This window comes from Lepisosteus oculatus, chromosome 1 (assembly GCF_040954835.1).
Source record: "Lepisosteus oculatus isolate fLepOcu1 chromosome 1, fLepOcu1.hap2, whole genome shotgun sequence".
NCBI classification, from domain to species: Eukaryota; Metazoa; Chordata; class Actinopteri; order Semionotiformes; family Lepisosteidae; genus Lepisosteus; species Lepisosteus oculatus.
The window spans coordinates 22,468,912-22,494,125 of NC_090696.1; the positions used below are offsets into that span (position 1 = coordinate 22,468,912).

General features: G+C 34.3%; 1 protein-coding gene across 1 annotated transcript; it reads left to right on the top strand.

The window, feature by feature from the left end:
• Positions 1-500: 500 nt before the first annotated feature.
• On the top strand, positions 501-24,468 carry npy1r (neuropeptide Y receptor Y1). The gene is made up of 3 exons (XM_006629469.3): positions 501-727; positions 20,113-20,917; positions 23,448-24,468. Exons 2-3 carry the CDS (start codon positions 20,210-20,212, stop codon positions 23,862-23,864), a joined length of 1,125 nt encoding a protein of 374 aa, XP_006629532.2. The 5' UTR covers positions 501-727; positions 20,113-20,209; the 3' UTR covers positions 23,865-24,468.
• Positions 24,469-25,214: the final 746 nt, after the last annotated feature.

A 25,214-nucleotide genomic window follows, 5' to 3' on the forward strand; every position in this document is an offset into this window, starting at 1 on the left:
GTCAGCTATTGGATTTTGGGTTCAGTGTGTAAAACCCAAATGATAACACGGTGGACTGCCATTCAGATGATACTGAGGTTTTTGCGTATACTGTACTCAAACATCTTTCCATAAAGTACATTTACAGCTTGAATGTTCAAGACAAGTTGCACAACGGAGATTACACTGTTCTTTCTTTAAAGTACAATATATCTTTTTATGGTCCCATCCATCCACTTTCTACCTGCTTTTTCGGTAATTAGGAACATATTTCCAGTCTTTTTCACGGATACCAACGCATGCGATTTTTTTTGACCATTTTAAATAAAGCCTCGTTATACTTTGTACATTGTTAGTGCATACGCGGTAGATGGCGCTAACTTCTAAGTAAACACGTGTGCGTCTCGTTTAAAATTACCTGAAGGTTCGGTAATCAGGAGGCGAAATAGTGTTTAAAGTGTATCCAAGAAATATATGGGATAGAATGAAATAGAAAAAAAATGCCAAGCCGCCACGTTATAGCTCTGTGCGCATTGTTTGTGTATATGTTTTTAGACGTGTTTCAACAACTTGGTGAATATTATAAACATGTGATGGTGTTTGAGGTGGAGCTGGGCAGCGAGAGCACCTCCTCCTTCCTTCTTTAAACTGTTGGGGAAATACTACCATCTCCGACGCCAATTTATTTCTGTACTGTAGTTATTGGATGAAGTAGAAGCAAGCATGTGCAAAACTATCTGCTGTGTAGGTAGGTATTCATTGATTTTTTTGTTCACTTTCTGCAGTATGTTTCTTTTGTAGTTCATTTCTTCACGTTGATGGATGCCTAAGTGTAGTGACATTTTTAAAGAATATTTTAAAAAGACTAATTTCTCCTACAATTTAAAGTTAGCTGTCATCTTTTTTAGCATGTGCTATAATACAAGAGAGATATTCAGATGTTAGGAAGGTTTAATGTGGAGTGATAAAGTAGTTGAAAGTGTGTTCTCAAGCTGCTGCTGGCAATTCTGTATTTCCACCGCTAATTCAGGAGTTTTAATATCAAATCAAGTCGGTGGTGTGGACTATTGTTTCTCATTATTGCATTTAAATTCAAAGTGTAAAACCTCTACTCAACTAAACGTATAAAACGTAAAGTTTTAAAGGTAAAGGAAGTAATGTTTAGGTGAAAGTATAGCTTTACACATGCTGTACTGTACCTTGACCCCAAAGAATGTCATGTAGGGAAAAGACTCACCTTGGAATTTTTACAACCCGCTTTCACTACTTTTACTATCTTACCTGCAATTATTTGATTAATGTTTAGAGTAATGTCGCTATAAAAGTCCTGTGCAAAAAGGAAATACAAAAAAGTATACAGCCAAAGACAAACATACTTTCACTTTACAGTTTATTTAAAACTTAGATTAATAATTGTGCATGGCTATTTTCAGTCCATTTAAGAATATACAGCAATACACGTGACACAGCATTAGTATTATTATTAGTTATTAATTAATGTTACTAGTAGTTGTATTCTACTTTTCTATCTGTTCTACTACTAGTAACCTGATTGTTTTTTACATGGAAACGGACAACTATCAGTAAATTAAGTTGTCGTTTACTTTGGATGTACGGAGTAATATAAATATTACAGAATGGCTTAATAAGATAATTACATAACCCAGTAAAGTGTTTTGCTAATGATATGAATGACATGCATCTTTTCATTTCAATTGGATTTTTCACACAATAACCATCTTTAGCACTAGTCTTGATGTAATCCCCTAGTACTCATTCTTAAGTCGTGTTTAAATATGTTGATTTTACTTTGTACTAGCGGTAAGTCGTAAATCGAGTCGTGTAATTTGTTTTATTGTTTAATTTACTCCGGTATCTTAATTTAAATCATTTTTTTGTTCTGATGCCTAGACTTCACACTAGTATGAAAAGTTAATCACTTTTCAAGTTACTTCTTTTTCACTAATTAGATATTATTTATTTCAATAAGTGTTTATGATGGCAAACTCAGAGATACAAGTAGTTCCTCAGTGATATTGAAAGTCTTTATTTGAAAATTTATTTGAAAATGAATATACAGTAACCATGTTTAAAAGCAACAAGTAAACTGGACTCAGACAATTGAGTTTAAAAAAAATTAAGACAAGGATAGTCTGAATAAAATTTGGAGCTCTTGAAGCAAATTGATGATAATTCCCTTTTAAACAAATATATAGATTGACTAAAAATATGTAACTGACTATGTTGTTCCTTGCAGAATGAAAGAATGGCACTTACAGTAGCTTCACTTAAATGTTCAATTTTGTTGTATAAAGTGTTTACTGTATAGTTTATCTTTGACCCATGGCTTTCAATTGGTTTGAATATACTCCTCTGAGTTCAAAGTTGCCATTTACTGTTTAGACAGTGAAGATCATTTAAATTATTTTTGCAGTGTTTCCTAAATTAAAGATACGTGCCAAACATGATTACTGTTTAGATAGGAGTCGAAATTAGACATTGCATGTATACTATTGCATAAGTATGTACATTACATACATATGGGAAGAATTATATGATTTTGACTACAATTAATTTTAGATAATTTGTGTTACAATATAAATTAGTTATATTGTGAGAGCTGGACTCTTTCCTAAAACAGGATTTCCAAACAATTAGCACCTGGAGCCTGGAGAACTGCAGAACTGAGAAATGAAGCAATGAATGAGAGCATAAGAATATTACAGATGGGATGGGGCGGATATGGAGTCAGTAGAGAATGGGTGGAAACAGATTAAAGGTATTCCACTGGATGTAAAATACAGATATATCCCAAACGTAAGTTTGAAAGCATTGGCCCAAGTGGTTTTAAATATCAAGTAACAAAAATATAATATATTAAAAAAGAGCAAGATCTGGTTAAACACAAAGGAATATAATAAATTGCAAGCACAGGTAAAAAACAAATTGAAATTAGAAATACAAAGAAAGATGTAGCATTAACAGCTATAATAAATAATAAATGTTTTTTTCAAGGTTACAACAGGTGTTCACTAATGAAAAATTCAACAACATGCCTCAATCTGACAAGGACAAAATCATGTATTAAATGTTAATAATAAAATAAAACTGGCAAAAGCATTAGATACTAGACTGCAGATTATAAAATCTCCAGGGCCTGATGATATTCTACAAATGATATATAATTATCATATATATATTACTATATATAAGGAACAAGAGATGCCATTCATAGACCATTAACACCATTAACATTTCTAATCTTGTGCTCATTCATTAAATGGGTGAACTGGGTATTTGTAAACCAGTGTGGCTTATTCTATTACATATAGGGTTAAGGAAACAGTAATTAAGAATTAATTAGGGGATCAGCTATATGAAGATAAGATCCAGTGGAGCAGACAACATGATTTTAGAAAACATAGGTCCTACATAACTGACTTCTTAGAGTTTATCAGCAAATAGCAGCATTAATGGACTTACACAGTGCACAGAATATGGTCTATTTAGATTTTTCAGAAAGTATTCCATAATGTTGCTTATGGAAAACAGAGAGTACAGAAAAGGAGTGAGTGAACTACTGGGGTGAAGTAATTAGTGGAGTACAACAGGGATCCATATTTAGAACATTGCTTGTCTTAAATTAATTCAATGACCTAAATTATTTTAGAGTTAGTAAATTTGTGAAGTGTAAAGACATTGCCTTTACCATTGCCATTGCCAGAAACGGAAAGTCAGTTTATTACATAAAATTCAAAACATGGCAAATACCTGGTAGATGAAAAAGTAATAAAGAATATTACATTCAAATTCAGAAAACATAAACAATAGATATAAAATGGAAAACATTGAATTTGAAGAAGCTGCTTATGAAAAGGACTTAAGTCTTTATGTTGGCATATAAATTACGTCTTCTAGACAACGTGGGTAGCCATACAAACAGTAAACTGAAAACAGTAGACATGGGTTGTATGGGACGGTCTGATAAAAAAGACCCAGCTACTGTATTTTGTTGATGCTAGTGCCCTTACTTTTTTTGATATCTTGTGATATCTTTAGATGAATTAGCTATTACCAAATGTTTTCTTCTCATTTTATCCTTTCTTTTATTCTTATGTTTCTTATGAGAATCTGTTGTATTTTACAAGCTTATAGATGTTTAAACTGGATAAACACAAGCTGTACACCTGTGATACATGCTTTGCACCAGGTTGCAGATGCTTTTTTGTGGGAGCCTATCCTGTTCTATTCATAGAGAGCTCAGACAAGCATGTGTCTATGAGTGGGCGCTAGACACTGCGTGTCATCCCAGATCATTCTGGGGATCACATGTGATGATTAGTGCATCCACAGCACAACTGTCACATTCTCATCTTACAAGAGTACCATCATTACTTGAGCATACTGTCGTGCTAGTACTGTATGTTGGTACTTCAGGATGGGGCCACTGAAATAAAGCAAATAAAGTCCCAGAATTTGTTTAAAATATTTCTGTGCAGCAAAGTTGCCTTTGGCAAAACTACCGGTCCTCTATGGTGACTGGGCATTCCTGTCCAGAACACCAATGGAGAAAATTACTGGCACATCTTCAACAGAAACTTGCTTTAGATCTAAAACCGAGACATCATTTCACCGTTCATCAGGATACTGATCCAAACCACAGGGCCAAAACCTCACTGGAGTGGCTTAAGAATAAGAAAGTGAATGTCCTTGAGTGGCTTAGTCAAAGTCTTAACTTGAATCCTACAGCATTGAGAATCTTTGGAAAGATCTGAAAGCTGCTGTCCATAAATGCTTCTGAAGCAGCTTGAGAGAGCTTGAGCAAATCTGCCAAATAAAAGGGCACAATTTACACCAAACCAGTGTGCAACATTGGTAGAGACTTATACAAATCTTAGACACAGGCTTGTTGCTGTAATTCCTGCCAAAGGTGCATTTTTACTGACATTTACTGCAATTCATCTTGCCCTTAGAAGACTTCAATTTGAGCCTTCAGGTTGTGGACAAAATATTAAATTAAAAACAATATGTTTAGATATATTTGTAATTGGTGGAACATTATAGGATGGATCAAAGTAAACATATTATGGGGTATTGCAAAGTCAAAGTAAACAGAAAAATAAAAATGATAAGAAAAGCTCTTATACAAGAGTATTTGTAGTTTTAGTGTAAAATATAAAATTATCTAAAATTAAAATATATAAATTATAATTATATAAATATTAAATATATACAAATATAAAATTGAATATTTGAAATACCATAATATTATTACCATGACTTATATTCAAAGATATATATTTTGTCATTGAGGAACTCTACTTATAAATTTTCTTTTATTGGGTAGGGACTAAATGTTACCTCATTACTTCACTGGAAAATCCTCCATCTGAATAAAATTCCATTCAGTGTTAAAAATGAACTAAAACACTATGTAGAATGACAATATAATTAATTATTGTGTATGTTACTTATAATCAAAGCTATTGTGCTTATTATTGGTATGAAATAATTTGTGAATATTAAAGAATTTTTCACAAAGCTTCTTCATACCCATGTTTTAAAGGATCTTATACTGTATGGGTCAGATATGCTTTTTTATACTGTACATTGTTTGGGGGTTGCAACACTAGAAACTATATGGTTCATGTCCTGTGAAATAGCAGTGATTCCCAAATGCCCTGCTTTTTCAGGAGTGCTTTGATATGTCTTTACGTAAACAAATCAAAATAAAATACAGAAAGCATTTTGTATGCTACGTAGACTAAATACATATTCTACTTTTAAATATTCAGTCATTTAGGTTTGATAGAAAAATAAATTGTGATAATGAGCAAAAAGACCATTGTATTTAATGGCAAACTTTTTTAAGTCATTCATTAGCAAAATGTACAGTTTTCAATTCTAAGTTTTAATATTACATCAAGCTTATAGTAACACAAAAATATTGTGCTTAATTAAGTGGAAGATAACTTAAATGTTTTTATCCCTTTGAAAAGTGTAAGAAGAAACATGAAAAGTGAAGGCAGGAAAAATCTGCCTGTGATAGATGGTCAGTCTTCATTGCCTTTCATTTACAAGTACAATACATTAATAGACTTAGGGCAAACTGAATAGAGTTATCATGTATTTTACTTTATGTTTTGTTCAATTACTTTTGTTAGTAAAAATGTCCTTCTCAGGGCATTTTTATTCAAGCACTGCCAAAACCATTGTATTTTTTCTTTTTGACATGCTTTATATTACATAACCTTGCTTGTGACCTGTGAGGGTAGAATACTGCACAGTGAAAGTTATGGACATTATACTGTCTCTACAGTATATGCTCCATTAGTTCAATTTTATGCCATTTCCCTGCAGCATCCTTTAAGAAAGATGTGGGGTAGTGACCTTCTGGAATTACTGTCATGGTTTTTTATTGTCTTCATCTTTACATCATTTGTGGTTCTTACGTGAGTATTTCCTTTCCAAATAAACTACATAAAAAACACATGATTGGTACTGCTTCATACTCAAGCTGGTACAAGTTTTTGTCCTGGTTGATTGCTAATATTTTCTTTGTAATTAGGTATGATAAATTTTCTCTGTTATTCTTCTGTCTTTGAAATTGGGTATTTAGGAAAGCTGTTCATAATATAATGAGTATGAAAAGAAACATACAAACATATATTTTGAACTTTGATTAAATATTTTTGTCACTATTTTGATGAATTGATTGTTCATAATTCATTGGAATATTGGGATTAATGGAAACAAGCAAACTATTATTCAAGCTGGTGAAAATCCGGAAAGGAGAACCCAGACAGAAACCAATGCATCCTGCTTATCAGGACAACAATGCCTTTGTGCTATAGGTAAGTCAGTACATTGTTATTCACTATCTGGGGTGCTCAGAACCAGCAATTTCTAATGTCCCAGGATGTTACAACCCAGCATAGTCCATCAATAAGTATATTATAATACACATGACACCTTCCAAAGATCAATAAGGAGGTCCAGGTGTGAGGGTCTTCCAGGAGTATCTATTCAATACAGAACTCGACTTGTGATTTAAGGCAAATTGGCTATGCACCTCTACATTGAACAAGCCCCAGGCCCTAACCTGCTGCTCTTCCTGTGGGCATTTCTTTACATGCCAGTACAATACTGGTCCTCAATTTCCTCAAGACATCACAGGATTTTTGGAAAGTAAGAAGTCATGACTTAGATGCCTGATATCTAGGGCTCAAAGACAAATAATGAAGCACATGTTTGTCCAGGCACTGCAGGGGCAACAGTACAAGAATCCCACAAGACAGCATCCACAACTTGGTGCAAAGCATGTGTCTCACACACACTACTAACCTGTGACTTTCCCTGCTGCTTCTAAGTTGATCAACTCTTTGATTACAAATATAAAATCAATAGACTAGATTAACTTATCTAATGCCTGTTCAATAAAATGTCGGTCTGGCTGCTACAAAAAATGTAATTTTCCTCTCCTTATAATAGCTTTGTGTTTTGTGTTTGCTACAGTTATGTAATGTTTCTTTAGGCATTCATTATAAATGTCAGAAACTTTAAGATTTATTATTTTGTTTTTGTTATTGAAACGATAAAAGATATGTGGTTGGGTTTTCGTTGATAAAAACACCCTCAGTAGATTCATGTTTCGTGTTACATTAGTAGTAAATGGCACTGGTCCACTAATTTCCTTCACTTTTGATTCACATAGAAGGCACATAATCTCAATTTGTAATGACTTGTAATATCATCGCATTTCTTTCAATAACCGGCTATCCAATTCAGGGTTACAGGGGCCCAGAACCTATCCAAGGAAGCACTGGGGTGCAAGGTGGGGGACAGACTGGATAGGATGTCCATCTATCTCAGGGCACACACAGACATAAACACGCACACACTCACATCAGGGTTAATTTCAAAGGAAACCTACCAGTATGTCTTTGAACTGTGGGAGGAAACTGGAGCCTGCTGTGGAAACTCATAAGAGCATGGGGAAAACATACAAACACAGATAGCAATCCAGGTCCACAGTTGAACCTAGGGTCCCAGTGCTATGAGGCAGCACTACTAACCTCTGTGTCACTATATCATCTTGACCTAAGATATACAGTATATAACCTGGTTTATTAAACATTGTTATGGGCAAAAAAAGGTGTCTTAAAAATGTCCAGCCTGCTGATACCAATGAATAAAGGGGAACTGCAACTGAAACAGTCAGCATTGATGAGTGTATTTGAAACCACAGTAAAAGTAAAATGTGAACAGTAATGTGTAAAACCTCCAATATACAATACATCACAACACACAGTCTAAATTTCCAGGAATGAGCATCACCATATTCATAGATGATGTGAAGCATGATGTGAAGCTGGGCTATTACAGTATATTGTAAACAAGCAGGTTTGTGAATACCTCTCTTTAAATCCAACAGAAATATTGCTCTTGATTCCAAGACCGTTTTGCTGATAAATGGGACTTTCTTCTTAATTCTCACATTGCCAACATGGTGATTTACAGTACTTTCGCAAAATTCACAATTTTGTGCTTAATTCAAAATTTGTAATTTTTTTTGTACCATCAATGTTTTTTTGGTTACTGAGATTTAATGTCCAAATTAAATCTGAGAAGTTGCTTGCACCCAGATGCTTGACGGTGGATAATTTTACCTACAGAACCTAGGTAAATTATTACCTATAGTAATAAAAAAGGTTTTTTTTGCACAGGGGAGTGACTGTCAGTCAGTACTAAAGGTAGTGTTTTGATTCCTACCAATGACTCATGTCAAGTTTAGTGAAATATAGATTGTGCCATGGGAAGCATTCTTACTGCTTTGAAACCCTAACATAATAGCAGAAATAAGTGCTGAAATATAACATTACTTAAATTAAGATGTCAATCAAAACCATCTTCCAAAAATAGAAAGTGTCTTCTGTTCTGTCTTCTAAGCGCAGCTTTTAAATCTATTTTTATCTACTATATACTTCACAGGTTGAAGTAGTCTTGGTTTATTGCATCCTGTGACATCTAGTCATTTGAATTACAATGAGATTGTCAACAAATGTGTGCTTTGTATGCTATTTCTTGTTTTTGATTTTTCAGAGGAAAAATTTAATCTGAATAAATATTTCAGTAAAGGATTTATTTGAGGTTTATACTACAGAGCAGATGTTTGAAGTACATTGTGAAGTAAGAGATTGTGAGATTGTAAGATTGTAGAATGTGATTTTTTATACTAGTTTATTTTCAATGATTGCACATACAAGTGCTTAAAGAACTTTTATTAGAAAAAGACCTGATAAATTATTTTTACGGGTAACCCAGTATTACTGTCAGGCCATGAATGCTTTTTGAAGGACCAGTGTTTTGGCCTTTTCATCAGCGTCCAAATATATGTTCCTAATGTGTTTCTGTCATTTAATTTAAAAAAAAATAATCTGTAGGAATGTAACAAATACCAGGTGGTTTAATTAGATTAGTCAGTTGAGAACAGGTTTTTATTAACGAGGACAACTGGGCCAGTAGTTGCAATAAGTTGAAATGAGTGTTGAAATGAAATTAAATGTTGAAATGATATTAAATGAAATGATTGAGTAGGTAGTTGCTTTTTTGAAAGTTCAGTTTAGTATCTGGATCATACAAGTTTAATATATATTCACTTGATTTAAATTCTGTGCTATAAGGTATAAGTATATACCTTACATGTAGTTTGAATGTGTATATTATTACCTCACATTGTCTAGAAGGCTAAAATATGGCATTTTAAGGTTGTTATTTTACATTATACATCTCTTTATTTTTTAGCTGCTACAGAATTAGCTATTCTTTTTATTTTCTTATCCTTTGTGAACTTGATTATCTTAAAATAATGAATAAAGTGGATCATTGACATAGATCAGGAAGAGCTGTAGTCCCAATGCACATCTCTATGATACTGCAATACTAAATTTGCAATACTTGCAAATTTACCATTTGGGATACACACTTACACTCCTATGTATGCCTAGTAGAATATGTAAGTCAAGATTTGCTGTGATGCAGAAAATCACGTCAGTTTGTTACAGTATACACGTTTTGACAGTCTTTAACTCTAAATTTAGACAGATATCTAAATATTTAGTATCTGTGACCTTTTGTTTAAACTTTGTTTTGAGTAAAGTAAAACTTTTGTGATCATTATTAAGAGAGCATACTGGTATTCTTTTCTTTCATAGCAGAAATTTATTTTTGTTATTCAGTTCAGGAGAGATGCAGTTTGTAGAAAGCTTGCTGAAGTATGTTGAAACTGAGATGCAAATCTATTATTACAGATGATAAAATGGGTCTAGTTGAGTATAAGATGGTGCTTCAGCATAGACGTGGATAAGAGTTAACTAATGCCAAAGTAAAATTGCTACAATAGATGGAGAATTGAGTAGGGCTCATTATTGAATGACGCATCTCAATACTGGAAGAGGCTGTGATTCTGAAACCAGGAAAGGCAGTTAATATCAAGATCAATACTACACATCTGTTTGAGAAGATTTAAATAATCCACACAATCAAAATCCTTGGATAAATCTATCAGGATAGCTGCACAAATGGAATATTCTGTCATTAGCCTTTTTATATTTGAGAACAATCAAGGCTTCTAAAACCCATCCAATCACAATGTTTTCTACTCTGACATCTTATATCCAATGATATAACAACTTCTGTCTGATAAAGACCATATACTTTTCTTTCAGGTAGCCTTCTGTGTTTCTGTCTTAAATGGGTGGGTATTCACTTGAATGTTAGCTCCAGATTTAGCTTACAAAATATTCATAGATAAGAACACGTGCTTAGTAACAAAAGGCAGCAGTGTTATGTGAAGGTGGAGTGTCTCAGTGTGCAAGAGGCTGTTACAGAAAGTTACTATACATTGCTCCCTTGACACCTAGACATTGTCAAATACTCTTGCAAAAGCAGAAAACCTGATTTTTTGACACAGCAAAGTTCACCACTATCTAGGGAGTGACACTGTGGTTGTCTGCTCTGTGGTTGTGAACAGCCTTGATCCTATCCAGCAACAGAGGAAGAGAGCTGTTCACACCTGTGACTTATTCCCACAAAGTCCAACCTTCCCTCTGAATGTGTAATGCGTATTTGTACATTTTGAAGTAATATCTATTATGCACAGTAACTGTAAAAATTGTAACAGATATTATACATCTTCAGAGGACTGTTTTCCATTCAAGCAATCAACAAATTGCATTTATGCAAACTTTATATGTGTTTTCAGCATTATAAATGTGTGCTCAATGACACTTTAAATAGAGGTGATGGCTCTATACAGAGGTAATGGGGTGTGCAATAAGCCTCATGGGCCCATTTTTGAGTAGATATCCAAAGAAATCTAACAGATGGACATTCAGGCTATTTTCCCCACTTAAAAAAGTAGTCAGGCGTGAGTGTGCAAGGATATACAGTCCACTTGCAATTTACGCAGGTAAGGGATTTCAAGTAGCACGTAAAACCAAATTCTCGTATAGTCAAATTTTACCACATAACCCTTATGAAAAACACCTACTAGCTTCTTATGGTCATTTTAGATATTAAATATCCAAGCAGTAAATAATAGTAAAATAGAAGACTGTATAAGCTCACTAACTAGCTCTTATAGGTGTGCTTGATTAATTTTTCAGGGAATTAAGCATTTTTTCAATATTTTTTATTTTGTGGCGCCAACCCCGTAAAGCTATGTCCACAATGATGAGTGTGCATAAGTTGCAAGTCGACTGTACAAGTAATAAGCTGAACTAAAAATAACATGCAAGATTATACACATTTGAGTAGTGCATTGCAGTGGCACAGTGGTTAGCATTACAGCTCTGGGTTCAGTTATGGACCTAGGGTGCTGTCTGCATGCAGTGTGTATGTTCTCCCTGTTTTTCTGTGAGCTTCCTCTGGGTCCTCTAGTTGCTTCCCAAAGTCCAAAAACATACTGGTACATCAGTTGGTTTCTGAGAAATTGGCCTTGTTACAAACAGGGGGTTATGAAAATAGAAAAATGTCAGGAAATGACCAAGCAAATTAATCAGTAAGTAAATTAAATCATAATAACCCCCAGCTTGTAAAGATTTTGCCAATATACAGTACTTGAGTAGTTGGTATAGTTAGAGGCACATGAGTTCTTTGTTCTCTGGCACAGCTTTGATGAAAAGAGCAAGAATTCAGGAACACTGGAATAAACAAATATTTATTAGCAGCGACAATACACACACTAAACATCACACAACATAAACAAACTTTCCTAGTGAGATATTTCAGAGGCCTAACTTCTTAACCACCCAGAAAAACCCTAGATTGTTTTGTAAACAAATATTTAAACTCTTATAATGTACATTGTCTACAAAGACCACAGTAAGAGAAAGTAACCTTCTAAGCCAAACAAAATACAACCAAGGTTTAAGTCTTTCTCTCTGCAAACCCGGATGCTACAAAATGAACGGGAACCTATATAAGGATTCTAAAAATGCACCCTCTAATCAGGTGAGGGTGTTTTTAACCAAGGGATTTTTTCACAGGAAATTAGAGTTCACTAAAAAGCACAGAAGAAGATTCAAATACTGAGCTGCAGTCAGGTTTTCTGGGTGATTTGGAACAAGGAACGTACTGTATGCCTTTTGTCTTCCTCTTTCGCTGGTTGTCCTGTTGTCTCTACCATGTTTTCCGTCTGCTTGTTTTATGTTTACATCTCCCTGTTCCTGTACTGTTGATTGACACTTAATCATTTGCCCACCACTTTATTAAGAAATGCCAGGATGAGAGCTTTAAATTTAAAAGCTACCAAAGCACCAAATGGGCCAGATGGGCCAAATAAAAATATTCAAGAAATTCTGGAATGTTACTGGGGACAACTGGTAACTCTAAAATTTATTAAATTGATAAACTATATAAAAGTAAATAGCCACTTTTTATTGATATCATTAAGAGTTCATAGTGCTGGAGTACATATTTCTTCCCATCAAAGCTGAACTGGAGGTCAGGTTTTGTCACATCATGTTACGCCTTATTTTGTTCTCACTCAAGCATCACAGAGACATGGCAGCTAGGACTGCTGCCTCACATGTCTTGGGTCCTGGGTTTAATTCTGGCTTGGGGCAATTTCTGTGTGAGCTATGTATGGTCTCAACAAAGCCACATGGTTTTTCAATGGATGGTCTGTTTTTTCCCACAATTTAAAGATATTCAATCCCATACATGGGGTATCCTACAGTATGTGCTAGCTTAAGCTACAGGTCCTCTTTTCAAAGCCAGAACATTTTAACAAAAATAAAACACTGTGTCACTGTGGACAGCTTTCTGTGTCCAGTAAATCACTGAAATTGAAAGGACCTTGTTTTTACCGTTTTTATTTATGTGTAGTCTAAAAGTATTAACCCAGAGTATGAAAAGACAAGCAGACGACAGAATATAATGAAAGAAATGTATAATATGTGTTTCACGGACAAATGTATAATAAATCTTAAAGCACATTATATAGGAATACAAGTAAAAGTGACACTGCACCTATAAAATGTGATTTAAAACTGAAAAGCCAAGTGAAAGGTTTTGTGTTTATCTTTTCACGTGGTACACTTCAGGGACATTGCTTTCACTGCACTGGCACATTAAGAAAAATGAAATAAATGTTCTTTTGTTTCTGCATCAAAATGTGAGATATGTCACCGAGTCCAGATAATAAGCGTCTAGACCATCTGTTCTTTTCGCTTATTTTTTATTTGCTCTTCTTTTAGTCTCTCTGTGACTTCTTTTTTATTTCTATGATGCAGAACCAGACAGCTCCCTTCTGAACATTTATTACTATAAATGTCAATGCTAATTCTATACTATCATGGAATTATCTGTACGAGACTAATGTACTTTGCACTCTGTGTAAATACACAAATCCATGAAATTACTATTATTTATGATAACATTTGTTTATAAAAGATGTACAATACAAGGTCTTCATGTACCAGATGCCAACAGCAAACATGCATAAAAGTATGTATGCTGTTCATTATTCACATTTAGACAGTGTGTTTAGATAGTAGTTTTAAATCCAGAAATCCCCCCAACATACCAATGGATCGATGTTGAAGTTAAAAGAACAGAGACAACCAAAAAATGCTGCAGAAATAAATTGTAACTGTTAACAAATGCCTCACTATATCTCCCTTTGCTAATACTATGCGCTACAGCAGGGATGAACAATGTGCTTTGGCAGAATGCACAAAGTCAAACCAAAACCCTAATAAACTCATACAGTACATAAAGATACAAATTCAAATTGATTTCTGTTCTTGTTTTTTTCCTTTGTTATACTACAATTTTCTGGACATGACCATATTATTGTACATGCTGTCAGAAGCATGAAGTGCACCCTGAAATGTGCCGAAAGAAAGCTTTTGCTTGGAGCTTTGCGAGGTGGCTAGGTGTTGATCAAGATACAGAAGATAAAGTACAACAATGTAACATACTGCACATATGTGGATAACTGGCCACTCCCGTGGATTATAAATCTGGCGTATATTTGCAGCCAGGAGGAAAAGGGCTAAAAAGCTGTGTCTAGGCTCCTGCAGGACTCGAAAAGAGTAAGATCTCAGAAATTAATTTAGAGAGCCTGGATAGCACAGGTGTAATCTTTTGGCTACTGCGCCTTAGCAGCAGCAGCCACCAGGGTTACAGTATCTCTGTCAGAGCGTGTCTAATAGGAGTGAGAGTGTGAACGAAGAACTGTCAAGAATTGAGATAAAGAATTTGTGTGACTATTGAAGGAAAGATCCAGAAATGTGTAGCTTATTCTTCCAAGTAAACTATTCCAGTATTTAGTTTATAAGGCTCCAGTGTCTCATTACGGGAGGTGACTAGTACTGATTTTAAGTGAAGTTGGAAGATTGGGCATTATGGTAAGCAGTCAGCCAGATAAGCAGAAAAAAGGCAGCAAGATTCAGGTGAAAACAACACACTGTGTAGAACCATAAGGCAGACAAAAATTCCAAAGGGAGATCTGTAAACACAAAACCAGCTAGTCTAAGCAAGTCCAAGGCCAGGAAAACCCAGAAAGCAGTGCAAGGGAAATCCAAGAATCACAGATACACAAGCAAACAATATCAAAGTGAAATAATCAGAGCGCCAACACAAGCAATGAATTACTGTGACTGAGCATCCTAGAAATGCACAGGTAGATCTTAAATTGCCCTGAGCTGAATGTGCGCAGGTGGGACAGATCTTGTACTGCAGCAGGTGGTAACTGCTTGATTGGTAGGTTCACCTGTTAAAATAGAGGTCCTAAAGGAGACCTTTGGAAGGAATGGGCATGATAGAAAAGAAACAGTGTGTTTAAAATGCAGAGACATGGTGTAGTTGAGTTGAATTAATCTGTGCCATCCTTCCAGAGGCTTAAGAGTTCTGAAGAGTGTAAAAGAAATGAAAGTGACTTAAAAGGCTCTGGAGGATGAGTGATTTCAGTGAAGAGGCTGATCGGACCTAATTTGTAAATAGAACAGCGACCCATTCTTGTTAATAGGGCAGAAAAATCCCCTGAACTAAGGATCAAAGTTGGAGGAGTCTACCTCTAACCTGAAGTTAAAAATAAATGTAAAAGTTTAAATTATACCCTAATGGGGAGGAAAGTAATGGATGTGATGTATATTATGCTTTATGGAATGACGTGCTGAAGTTCTTGTGTGACCGGAAGAGAGGGAAGAGAATATTATGGCAGACAACTACAATAAACTGTGGTAGATTTGTGATATTTAATGTTTTAACATCTTCAAGGTATTATAGAAACATTCAGAAATGTTAATAAATACACATTTTCAAGCACTGAGCATTCTGTAGTCTAGTTTCACAAATATCAATCATTAATCATGGAATAAATTAGATTATAAATCAGTAAATGATTAGTGCTAATCAGAGTTTATGAAGACAGACATACAGTATAAAGAGCAAATGTTTGCAATTTGTCGTTGCAATTTGCAACTGACTGTCAGAACACAATAAGAAAATAAAAAACGCAGTAGACTGAACAGTCAAAGATGGAGAAAACTACAGAATGCAAGCAAAAGAACTCAACACAAATGAATCACAAATATGAATATGTAAATAAATCTTCCTCTGTCTCAGATACTACTGTATGATCATCAGACACAGTACACTCAGAACAATGAGTTACACGGAACCAGTACCTCAAAGCAATAAATTACTTAGCCCTTTCTGAGATACAACATTGGCATCAGCTTGGGATACTGTATATAAACAAACAGTAACTGACATCTGTCACTGCAGGCAGACCTACTTGTAAAAAATGAAAGTGGAAAACATAGTCTCAATAAAGCAGTAAAAATGTCGGCATCTTTAGCTTTTTATTCCACTGGTTCTTTGCATAGGACTGCTACAGTAAGCAGGCATGGCACAGTAAATCGAGGTATACAAGATGTGAGTGCAGTTGTAGTACATTGAAAACCATACAATTTCCACAATCTGACAAGTTGCAATGGTAAATAAAAAAAAAAATCTTTTTTGGTGAACTCTTATTTCCAAAGATCTTTGGAATCATTGATTACACACATGTGCAACTGAGAATACTTACCTGCAAATAAAAAGCAATTAAGTACCTGTAATGCACTACTCCATCTATCCATTGTCTAACTGCTTCTTCCAATACAGGGTCGCAGGGGAGCCAGAACCTATTCTGGCAAGCAATACACCCTGGATAGGATAACACAACCATGGACAAACACACACACTCAAACTTAAGGCTATTATGAAGTGAATCTAGATACAATGGGTAACACCTGGCTGGTGTCACATTTTCTAACTTCAAGCCAAAGGGGATGTTTGCTGAGTGTCCCAGATTCAGTGGTCAAAGCAATCGTAAAGATTAGATTGGTTTCCCACAACCCTTAAGGAATCCTCAGAATATATCTGGTTGCTTTTCCATGGTCTGATTCCAGCAATATCTATTTTATAACATTATGACTAAAATTATACACAATATTCTAATGAAAGCCTTCCTAAAGGTGTATTATACAGTTTTAACATAACATTTCTTGACTTGAATTCTACACTTTTAACAACATGTTCTTACATTTTATTTGCCTTTTAATTGCTTCCCCACATTGTCTAGAAGATGAAACATCAACATAAACAACATAAAATATATCAACATACTGTAAACATTGAAGTCTTTTTTGTAAACAGTCCCCTCTCTCTTAGTGTTTCTTAAGTTGTATTTATAGTTTTGTTTTGTTACCTGCATGCAAAACTCTGCACTAGTCTACATGAAACATGATCTACCAGGAGTTTGCTCAGTCTTGAATTTTATCTAAATCTTTCTGAATTTAGTTTTCTACCTCTATGGTATTTGGCAGTCCTCCAGACCTTACCCTGGTGACACTCTGATTGTATACCACTGCTCAAGTGGTCACATTGGGAATCCCAGTCTCAGTCAGCTAGTGATGTGATTCAGGTTTGAACTACAACCTTGGCATTATAGAGCCCAAACTGCTTTGATTCAGCTATTTTGTTTTGCTTAGGTGCCATGCTATAATGTAATGTGTACAGTACTTCTGGACTCAGGGTTATAGCCACCAACCCATACACAGCTCTGAATGCTCATATTACACAACTTAAAATAACATTGCACCCTCTGTACTGCCATGGGAATATGCATGATCCTAGAGACTAGATTAGGGGAGTGTTTCCACTATATCAGCATCATTTTAAACACAGTAAGCATTGTTAAACCAGTTATCACAGGATTGACCAAGTTACCAGTTTCCATGGCTCATATATGCAAAGCATTTTTCTGAAATGTATTTTTGGAAAAACATGTTGGAAAAAAAACATTGCAAGAAGTGCTTTTTTCATGTTTCGTTTTTTTGAATGAAGAAAATTCGCAATGCACCGATGGGGACACCTCCCTTCACAAAGTTATGAGGGGAACTCCTACACCTCAAGACACTTTGTGGCAAAGCTGTTGTCATTGTTCAACACCGACTGACAAAAGTCAATCTGAGTGATCTTGGATTCGAAAACCACCACAGACACATTTCTGAGCTCTCTGACTGCACAGCACACATGAGCAACTATGCCAAAACCCTGGTCATTACATGCAGGGCATTCAAAATCCCTTCAGAGACCAGAGGAGTGCTGTCTGCTTAAAAGACTCATTTTATACCTTGAACTGTTAAACTTGCAAGGACATTGAAGCTGCAGCTCCCCCATCCTTTCTCTATGGCAGCAATGAAATGTCAAGTTTAATTAATGATAGCTGATCTCAAAATATAATTATGACAATATGTCAGTATCTTTTTGCTTTAAGCCTGACATTTATGTATATTTTTAATACAAAGTCCATTCTTATTTAAAGTCTGCAGAAATTAATTTGAAAATGCATGTCTAAACTGAAACTGAACTCATGAAATGCCTCAAGTGTGACATATTGGAAGCCCTCAAACCTGTCCTATTAGAAAGCAAACAATTACACATTGGACTAAATTCTTTATTTTACAGATCTTATAGCTGATGCATTTTGTGAAAATCTCTCAAAAAATGACAGTAGTTTTTCAGTCATTGTTTCTCTCATTTCATATGTTGAGGGGATGAATGAAGGGAGGGGTTCATTTAGAAGATAGCTTTTTTAGGCATTGTGTGTTCATTGCAAAAAAACAAATTCTTACATTTCTAATTGATATTAATGTTCACCCAATCAAAAGAAGCCATGGTCCTAGATATGTAATGTGTAATGTGCCTGATGATTTCAAGAGACCCTATTTCTGCTAAATGAAACAATAAGTCAATAAGTCTTCTAGAATTCGTAAAAGGATAATTTCTTATGTTTATAAAATAAATAAAACAAAATTTGAGTTTAATACAGCTAAGTTAACATATCAAATCAACCATTTATACAAGAAGCTAAATAGAAGCAGTTTCCATTGGTGTGTAAAGCACAGTAAAGGAGGGCAGTAACAGATTCAATTCTGCATTCTTCTCATGAAGCTGAATTAATTAATTCAATTTTTATATTGATATTCTTTCCCTGCTACAGTATTTGTAAGTGTCAAGTTGAGGCAGATACACAGACAGGAAAGACTAACAACCCATATAGAATGTATTGTAGGCATTTTGATTTTTCGGATTTTAATAATTATAGTGTTCTTGGAATGACTACATTTGGGAGTCAAGTATATACGACCCCAGGACGAAGCAGACAGTGGTAAAACATTGTTTAAAGAATTTGGTGAGAAATATTGCATTGAAAAGTGGTGGTGGACCTCATTATTTTGACAAACGTTTGTTAAGTGTCATGTCTTTTCAATCTGAAAATAAGAACTTTAACCTCACATTTGTGTCTTTAACCACCAAACACATTAGGTTCCCTGTTGTTAGACTGGCTTGCTCTTTGTTGTGTTTAAAGATGCAATACATAACAAGTCTATGGCACAGCAGGCATTTTTATCCTAAATCATATTTCAGTTGGACTACAAATAGATTCATTTAATTAATTTAATTTCTGATGAATTACAATCAGAGATGTAAAGTACCTAAACATTGTATTCTATGTGTTTTCAAAGAAGATAACACATTATGACTGGATAAGGGTGGATAGAAATAGAGCCAAAGCAACAATTACTGCTGGAGCTTAAGAGCTATTTTAATAAGATGGGTGATTCTGTTGAGGCTGACAGACTAACACTGCAAAGAAAGCTGAGTGCTGAATGTAATCGGGTGGAAACATTAGAACTTATGTAACTCTTGGCTGTTTTTCCTTGATGATGAAGATTTATGACAGAAATGTTGCGGATGTCCTGTGATAGTAAGCTGTGTTTTTCTTACAGTTACAACACGACATTTTTAGAATCATCATGTTTGTGATGTTGTTTTTTAACACATGCTTGAGAACATAAAATATGTACCTAGAAAGATAACGATAATGATACAAATAGAAAAAAAAGATTCATTTTACAGATTCATTTCCTGGTTGTCGATAACCTTTATTTGAGATTTTTTATTTTGTTATTGTTCTTTTCTTAGATACAATCCAGTTTACATAAATTATATTGTTACTATGGACACACCACATACTGTCCCTAAAGTGCACTTGTTTGTGTTTTATTTCAGTACCCTGAGGAAGAACGTCAGACAAACATGGCCCTACACAAAAAGATCTGGAACCTAATGGAATTACTGATTGAGAGCTGACATTGCATGTTAGGAAATGAAAATGGGTGAAATACTTTTCCATTATCCTTTCAATTGTTCAGACACCGAGAACTGCTCTCGTAGGAACATTTCAATGTTGTCATTTGGAGAGGAATGCCAAGCTCATCTGCCTATGTTCTTCATCATGGCTATTGCTTACAGTGCTGTAGCCCTCCTGGGGGTGTCTGGAAACCTCGCACTGATTGTTGTAATTACAAAGCAGAAGGAAATGCATAACGTCACCAATATCTTAATTGCCAATCTTTCGGTTTCAGATTTGCTCATGGCTGTCATGTGCCTACCTTTTACATTTGTCTATACTTTCATGGACCACTGGATCTTTGGAGAAGCCATGTGCAAGTTGAACAGTATGGTGCAGTGCTTCTCTATTTCTGTTTCCATCTTTTCCTTGGTCTTAATAGCTGTTGAACGTCATCAGCTCATTCTCAATCCCCGTGGATGGAGGCCCAACAATATGCACGCCTACATTGGGATAACTATAATATGGGTCTTAGCTATCCTCACATCCCTGCCTTTCATGCTGTTCTCCTTAGTGACTGATGATCCATTGAAGTTGCTGCCACATTTCTACGAACATTATGTTGGCAAGGTTGTATGTGTTGAGGAGTGGCCTTCACGTACATTTAGGCTCACCTACACCACATGTATGCTCATCATACAGTATATTGGACCTCTTTGCTTCATATTCATATGTTACTTAAAGGTAAGGTATGCATATTACATTTTAACGAAAATTGCAGTTTTGTGTTTATTTGCCTTAAAAGTGCCCAGATAAAAGATATACAATCTAGTGCAGCAGTGGAGGGATGTTTTGAGTGTAATTTAAATGGTCACCACAATGGAAAAAAATGTATCCATATGAACGACAGTTGTTTTGTGCATGCTTCCAAATTAATAGGCAGTGACAATACAGTACTTTATTTGAAAAGGATGCAGCAGAGCATCTGAAAACCTTTCCAGTTGGTACTGTACATAACTTAGTGATGATTGATTCGGATCTGCATTTTCTTTGTTTTGTTTAAATTATTTTAATTATATTTAGCACTTGACAAAAACAGACTGTGAAAGTGTAAAAATGAAAAAAGGCTTTGATTTATTTAGGAAATATCACTGATACAGATGTTCTATTTAAAATTAACTATACTTTTATGATGTTCATTATGAATAACACCTGCAAATATAAATACAAATAAAAATTGCAAATAACTTTATTAATATTATGATCTAAATCATAGCCATTTTGGTGATCTAAACTAACCACTAATTGACTAAGTAATTCATTTTTCCACAGGGAGACAGTCTCAGGGACTAGTTTAAATATAATTCTCTGCAGGTTTTCTTTGTTAAATTATAATATCACAGATTATTTTAAGACACTTATTAAATAATCTGCTTTATGTGCCAGAAAATGTATTATATGTACAGTAGGACTACAAAACTGATTAATAATCAGTTGTTTGATAAAAAAATCAATCAGTTTAGTTTTGTAGGGATGCTAGAAGGCACGGGATAGTTCAGGGTAGTTTTTAAGTAAGTTTATTTCACAGGCCCTCCAGAGAGTTGTGCAAAGGGGCACCAGTCATCTATTTTTCCCTAAGCTTTAAAGCACAAAGCATTTCTGAGTGTTTTTATACCTTAGGCATAGCCTCCTGTGTTAGTATAAATGCTATAAAAGACATATTTGGCATGAATATATTTAAAATCTAACATAAAATGTAAATTACACAAAATGAATATCTAGCTGTCAAACATTCCCTAGGGTCCCTGGTCAGTCTAAATAAAGAACCAAAGTTACAGCAGGCAGGCAATATGTTTTTTAAACACGAAGAGATTACATGTAACCGATTTCTACAGATTTTTATTGAAGGAGGGCGTTTTAGTTATCCGAGTATGTTTTCAGATTTGACGGCCTGGTCTTCCATACAGGTATGTCATTGCAAAGGCAATGCTGAAAGACAAGTTCAGATATTAAATTCCTATCTAATGACCAAATATTTATCTGTATGTTATCCATTTAACATTAATGCATGTTGCATTAATGTGTCTGATATCTATAATTGCATATAAGGACTTAAATCGAATGTATGTGTCTCATAAATTACAGTACATCTCTTATTAAAAAAAATGAAAATCATGAAAAGAGAAATAACAACCATACAATACAGTACAAAAACATTACTGTGGTAAAAAACTCTAGAAGAAGTCATTTAGATTCATATTAAAATTAACTAATTTGAATTGGACTTAATCTCCACTGACCAGAAAACATTTAATGTGGCTTTTAAAATAGAAAATAGAAATTGGGTAGCTGACAGAATGGATTGTTCTTTGTGGTGCAAACAGTCAAGAATTGACCTAGAAAAGCACTGGCCCTAAATAGGGCAATTGAACCAGACTTGCCTGTGGAATTAGTCTAGTGTTATTCCGGGTCTAGCCTCTGAAGAGTGGATGTAAAGATACACAAGGAGGGAATGAGTGAAAAATAAACCCTCTTAATGTAATCAGGGAAACATATATATGAGAACAAATATTTACACTTTTGCTTTCAAATTGTTAATTCAGACTAAAATATTGTTATAAAATTGGCTTTAAACAAAGCCAGAGTGAAGCACATTTGTATTGGGAAAACGAGCACAAGCTTAGAAGTTTATAAAAAGACTTAAATGACATGCATGATCCTTACAGTAGTTTAATTTTTAGGTTGCATTTTAAAATGTTGATGCTGTCTTGGTTTTACCAGTGTTTTTAAATCACAAATAAAGTGAAGAAAGAACCATTTTAATAATATTTTTTAAAATGTCAATTATCATTTTGGCAGTTACTAACTTCAAGATCACACAGGAATATCTATTTACAATAATATCTATTGAAAAATGTTTTTGTTTTATTTGTTAATGTGATCTTTTTATTTTTCCTTAATGCATCCATTAAACTTTCTCATGAGTTCCAGCACAGTACTCTAAATTGTATAACATGTTTTCTTAATGTTAGAGTGTGATTTCTTATTTCTCTTTATCAAGTAAATAGTTGAAGTACAAGTTCAGTCTTCTTATGAACTTATTGTGTGTTCTGAAAAGTACATTTTAGTCATTGTGATACACTGTAACTGAATTGTAATATCCATTCAAGTATAAGGCTAATAAATGACACATGGAATTACAATGAGTCTGAACATATTTGAATAATATGAATACTGGTCTCTGTACTGTTCATAATTACTATTTTTCTTTCAGATTTATGTGCGTCTCAAAAGAAGAAATAACATGATGGACAAAATGAGAGAAAATAAATACAGATCCAGTGAAACGAAAAGAATAAATGTCATGCTGTTTTCCATAGTGGTGGCATTTGCAATCTGCTGGCTTCCTCTCAATATTTTCAATGCAGTAATTGACTGGAATCATGAAATCATAATGAACTGCAACCACAACCCCCTATTCTCTCTGTGTCACTTGACAGCAATGGTTTCTGTTTGTGTAAATCCCATCTTTTATGGATTCCTCAACAGGAACTTTCAGCGTGATTTGAATGTGTTTTTCCGGTTTTGCAAGCTCACCTCAAAGGATGAAGATTATGAGACAATAGCAATGTCAACAATGCATACAGATGTGTCCAAGACCTCACTCAGACTGGGTAGCCCAGAAATATAAGAAAAATGAATACAAAAAGGATGTGCACTCATGCTGCCAATCTAACAATGTTAACATTTGAATGTTCTTTATTTTAAAAAAAAACATTGTAACAGTGGAATGGTCAGATTAGTGACACAGAAAGTCTTAAGTTTGGATGGCAAATGTTAATTTAATTAACCTTTCTTTTCATGTATGGATACATAGACTAGCTATCATTCCTTATTCAGTCCTGAAACAGTATTTTTAGGAATGTGACAAGGTATCTTAAAGAAATCTCTGTATCATTATTAAAATTTCAGATCAAAACAGATAAAAAACTTAATCAAGCAAGTATTAAAACATTTACAAATCCATAAAAAGCAGGGACTTTGACTGTGGTAATGTTTTTTTAATTACATTGTTTAATGCTTTATAGTCTTGCTTTGGTTATGAAATGATGTATTGCCAAAGCTGTTAGAATATTTACCATATAAAGATGGTTAACCATAACAAAAGCCCAAAACATAAGTACAATTTAATTGAAACTTTGTTTATTTACAAAAGAAATGATTTAAAGAAATTGTATCATGGAATTGTTTTTTTTTTGCTCACTCAAAATAAAGAGGAATGAGGAGGCATTCAAGTTGAGTTATATAAATGTTTCTAGACAGAAAAGTGAAGCCTGTAAAACAATACAACAATACAATGGTTAAAATATTTAAGGATGAAAATGGAAAATTTAATGTGTTGTAGTGTTAATCGCAATTCAGTTTCAAGTTGGTCATAAAAAACTTTGTTCAGTGATAATCTTGCATTAAAATACTTCAGAAATCACTGATCTCTCAGGGGATTTGTAGAACTAGGGGCCTTATCATTCTGGAAATGTGATGTTTACACATTTCTCCAGAAAAACTAATGATTGATCAGCTTCTGGCCTTAGTAAAAAAAGCAAACATTTCCATATCTAACCTCATGTTTGTATCCAAGATTACTGTCTTCATAAAAGAAACTTACATGTGAAAAAATTCTAGTTTTAAAACTCACCTCATTATTGTTCCCCATTCTTTATTGGCAGAAGCATTCATTATTACTGTATACTTCCATGTATGTTAAAATTAATGATCACATATTCAGTGCAACATGCCACTGAAACAGTAAACTTTTAGAGTTTAAAACTGAGCTTGTGCGACACAGCTTAGCAATGCAACCACATGAAAAAAAATCAAGGCACAGAAAAAGAATACTGTATAAAGAATAGTTCCTGTGGTTTAAGATTTTTTTAGGGTCTTTCTAAATAGCCAAAGAGCTTTCCTTTCAATGGGGGATGTGTCAAAGATTGAAATAAGTAATTGCTGGATGAATCCAAATTCTGAGGCTGCTAACATGCTC

Bases quoted from the DNA above. Each gene is read 5' to 3' on its own strand.
- npy1r (XM_006629469.3), top strand. From the start codon at position 20,210: ATGAAAATGGGTGAAATACTTTTCCATTATCCTTTCAATTGTTCAGAC. The intron at 20,918-23,447 runs GTAAGGTATGCA...TTTTTCTTTCAG, and splicing joins TATTCATATGTTACTTAAAG to ATTTATGTGCGTCTCAAAAG.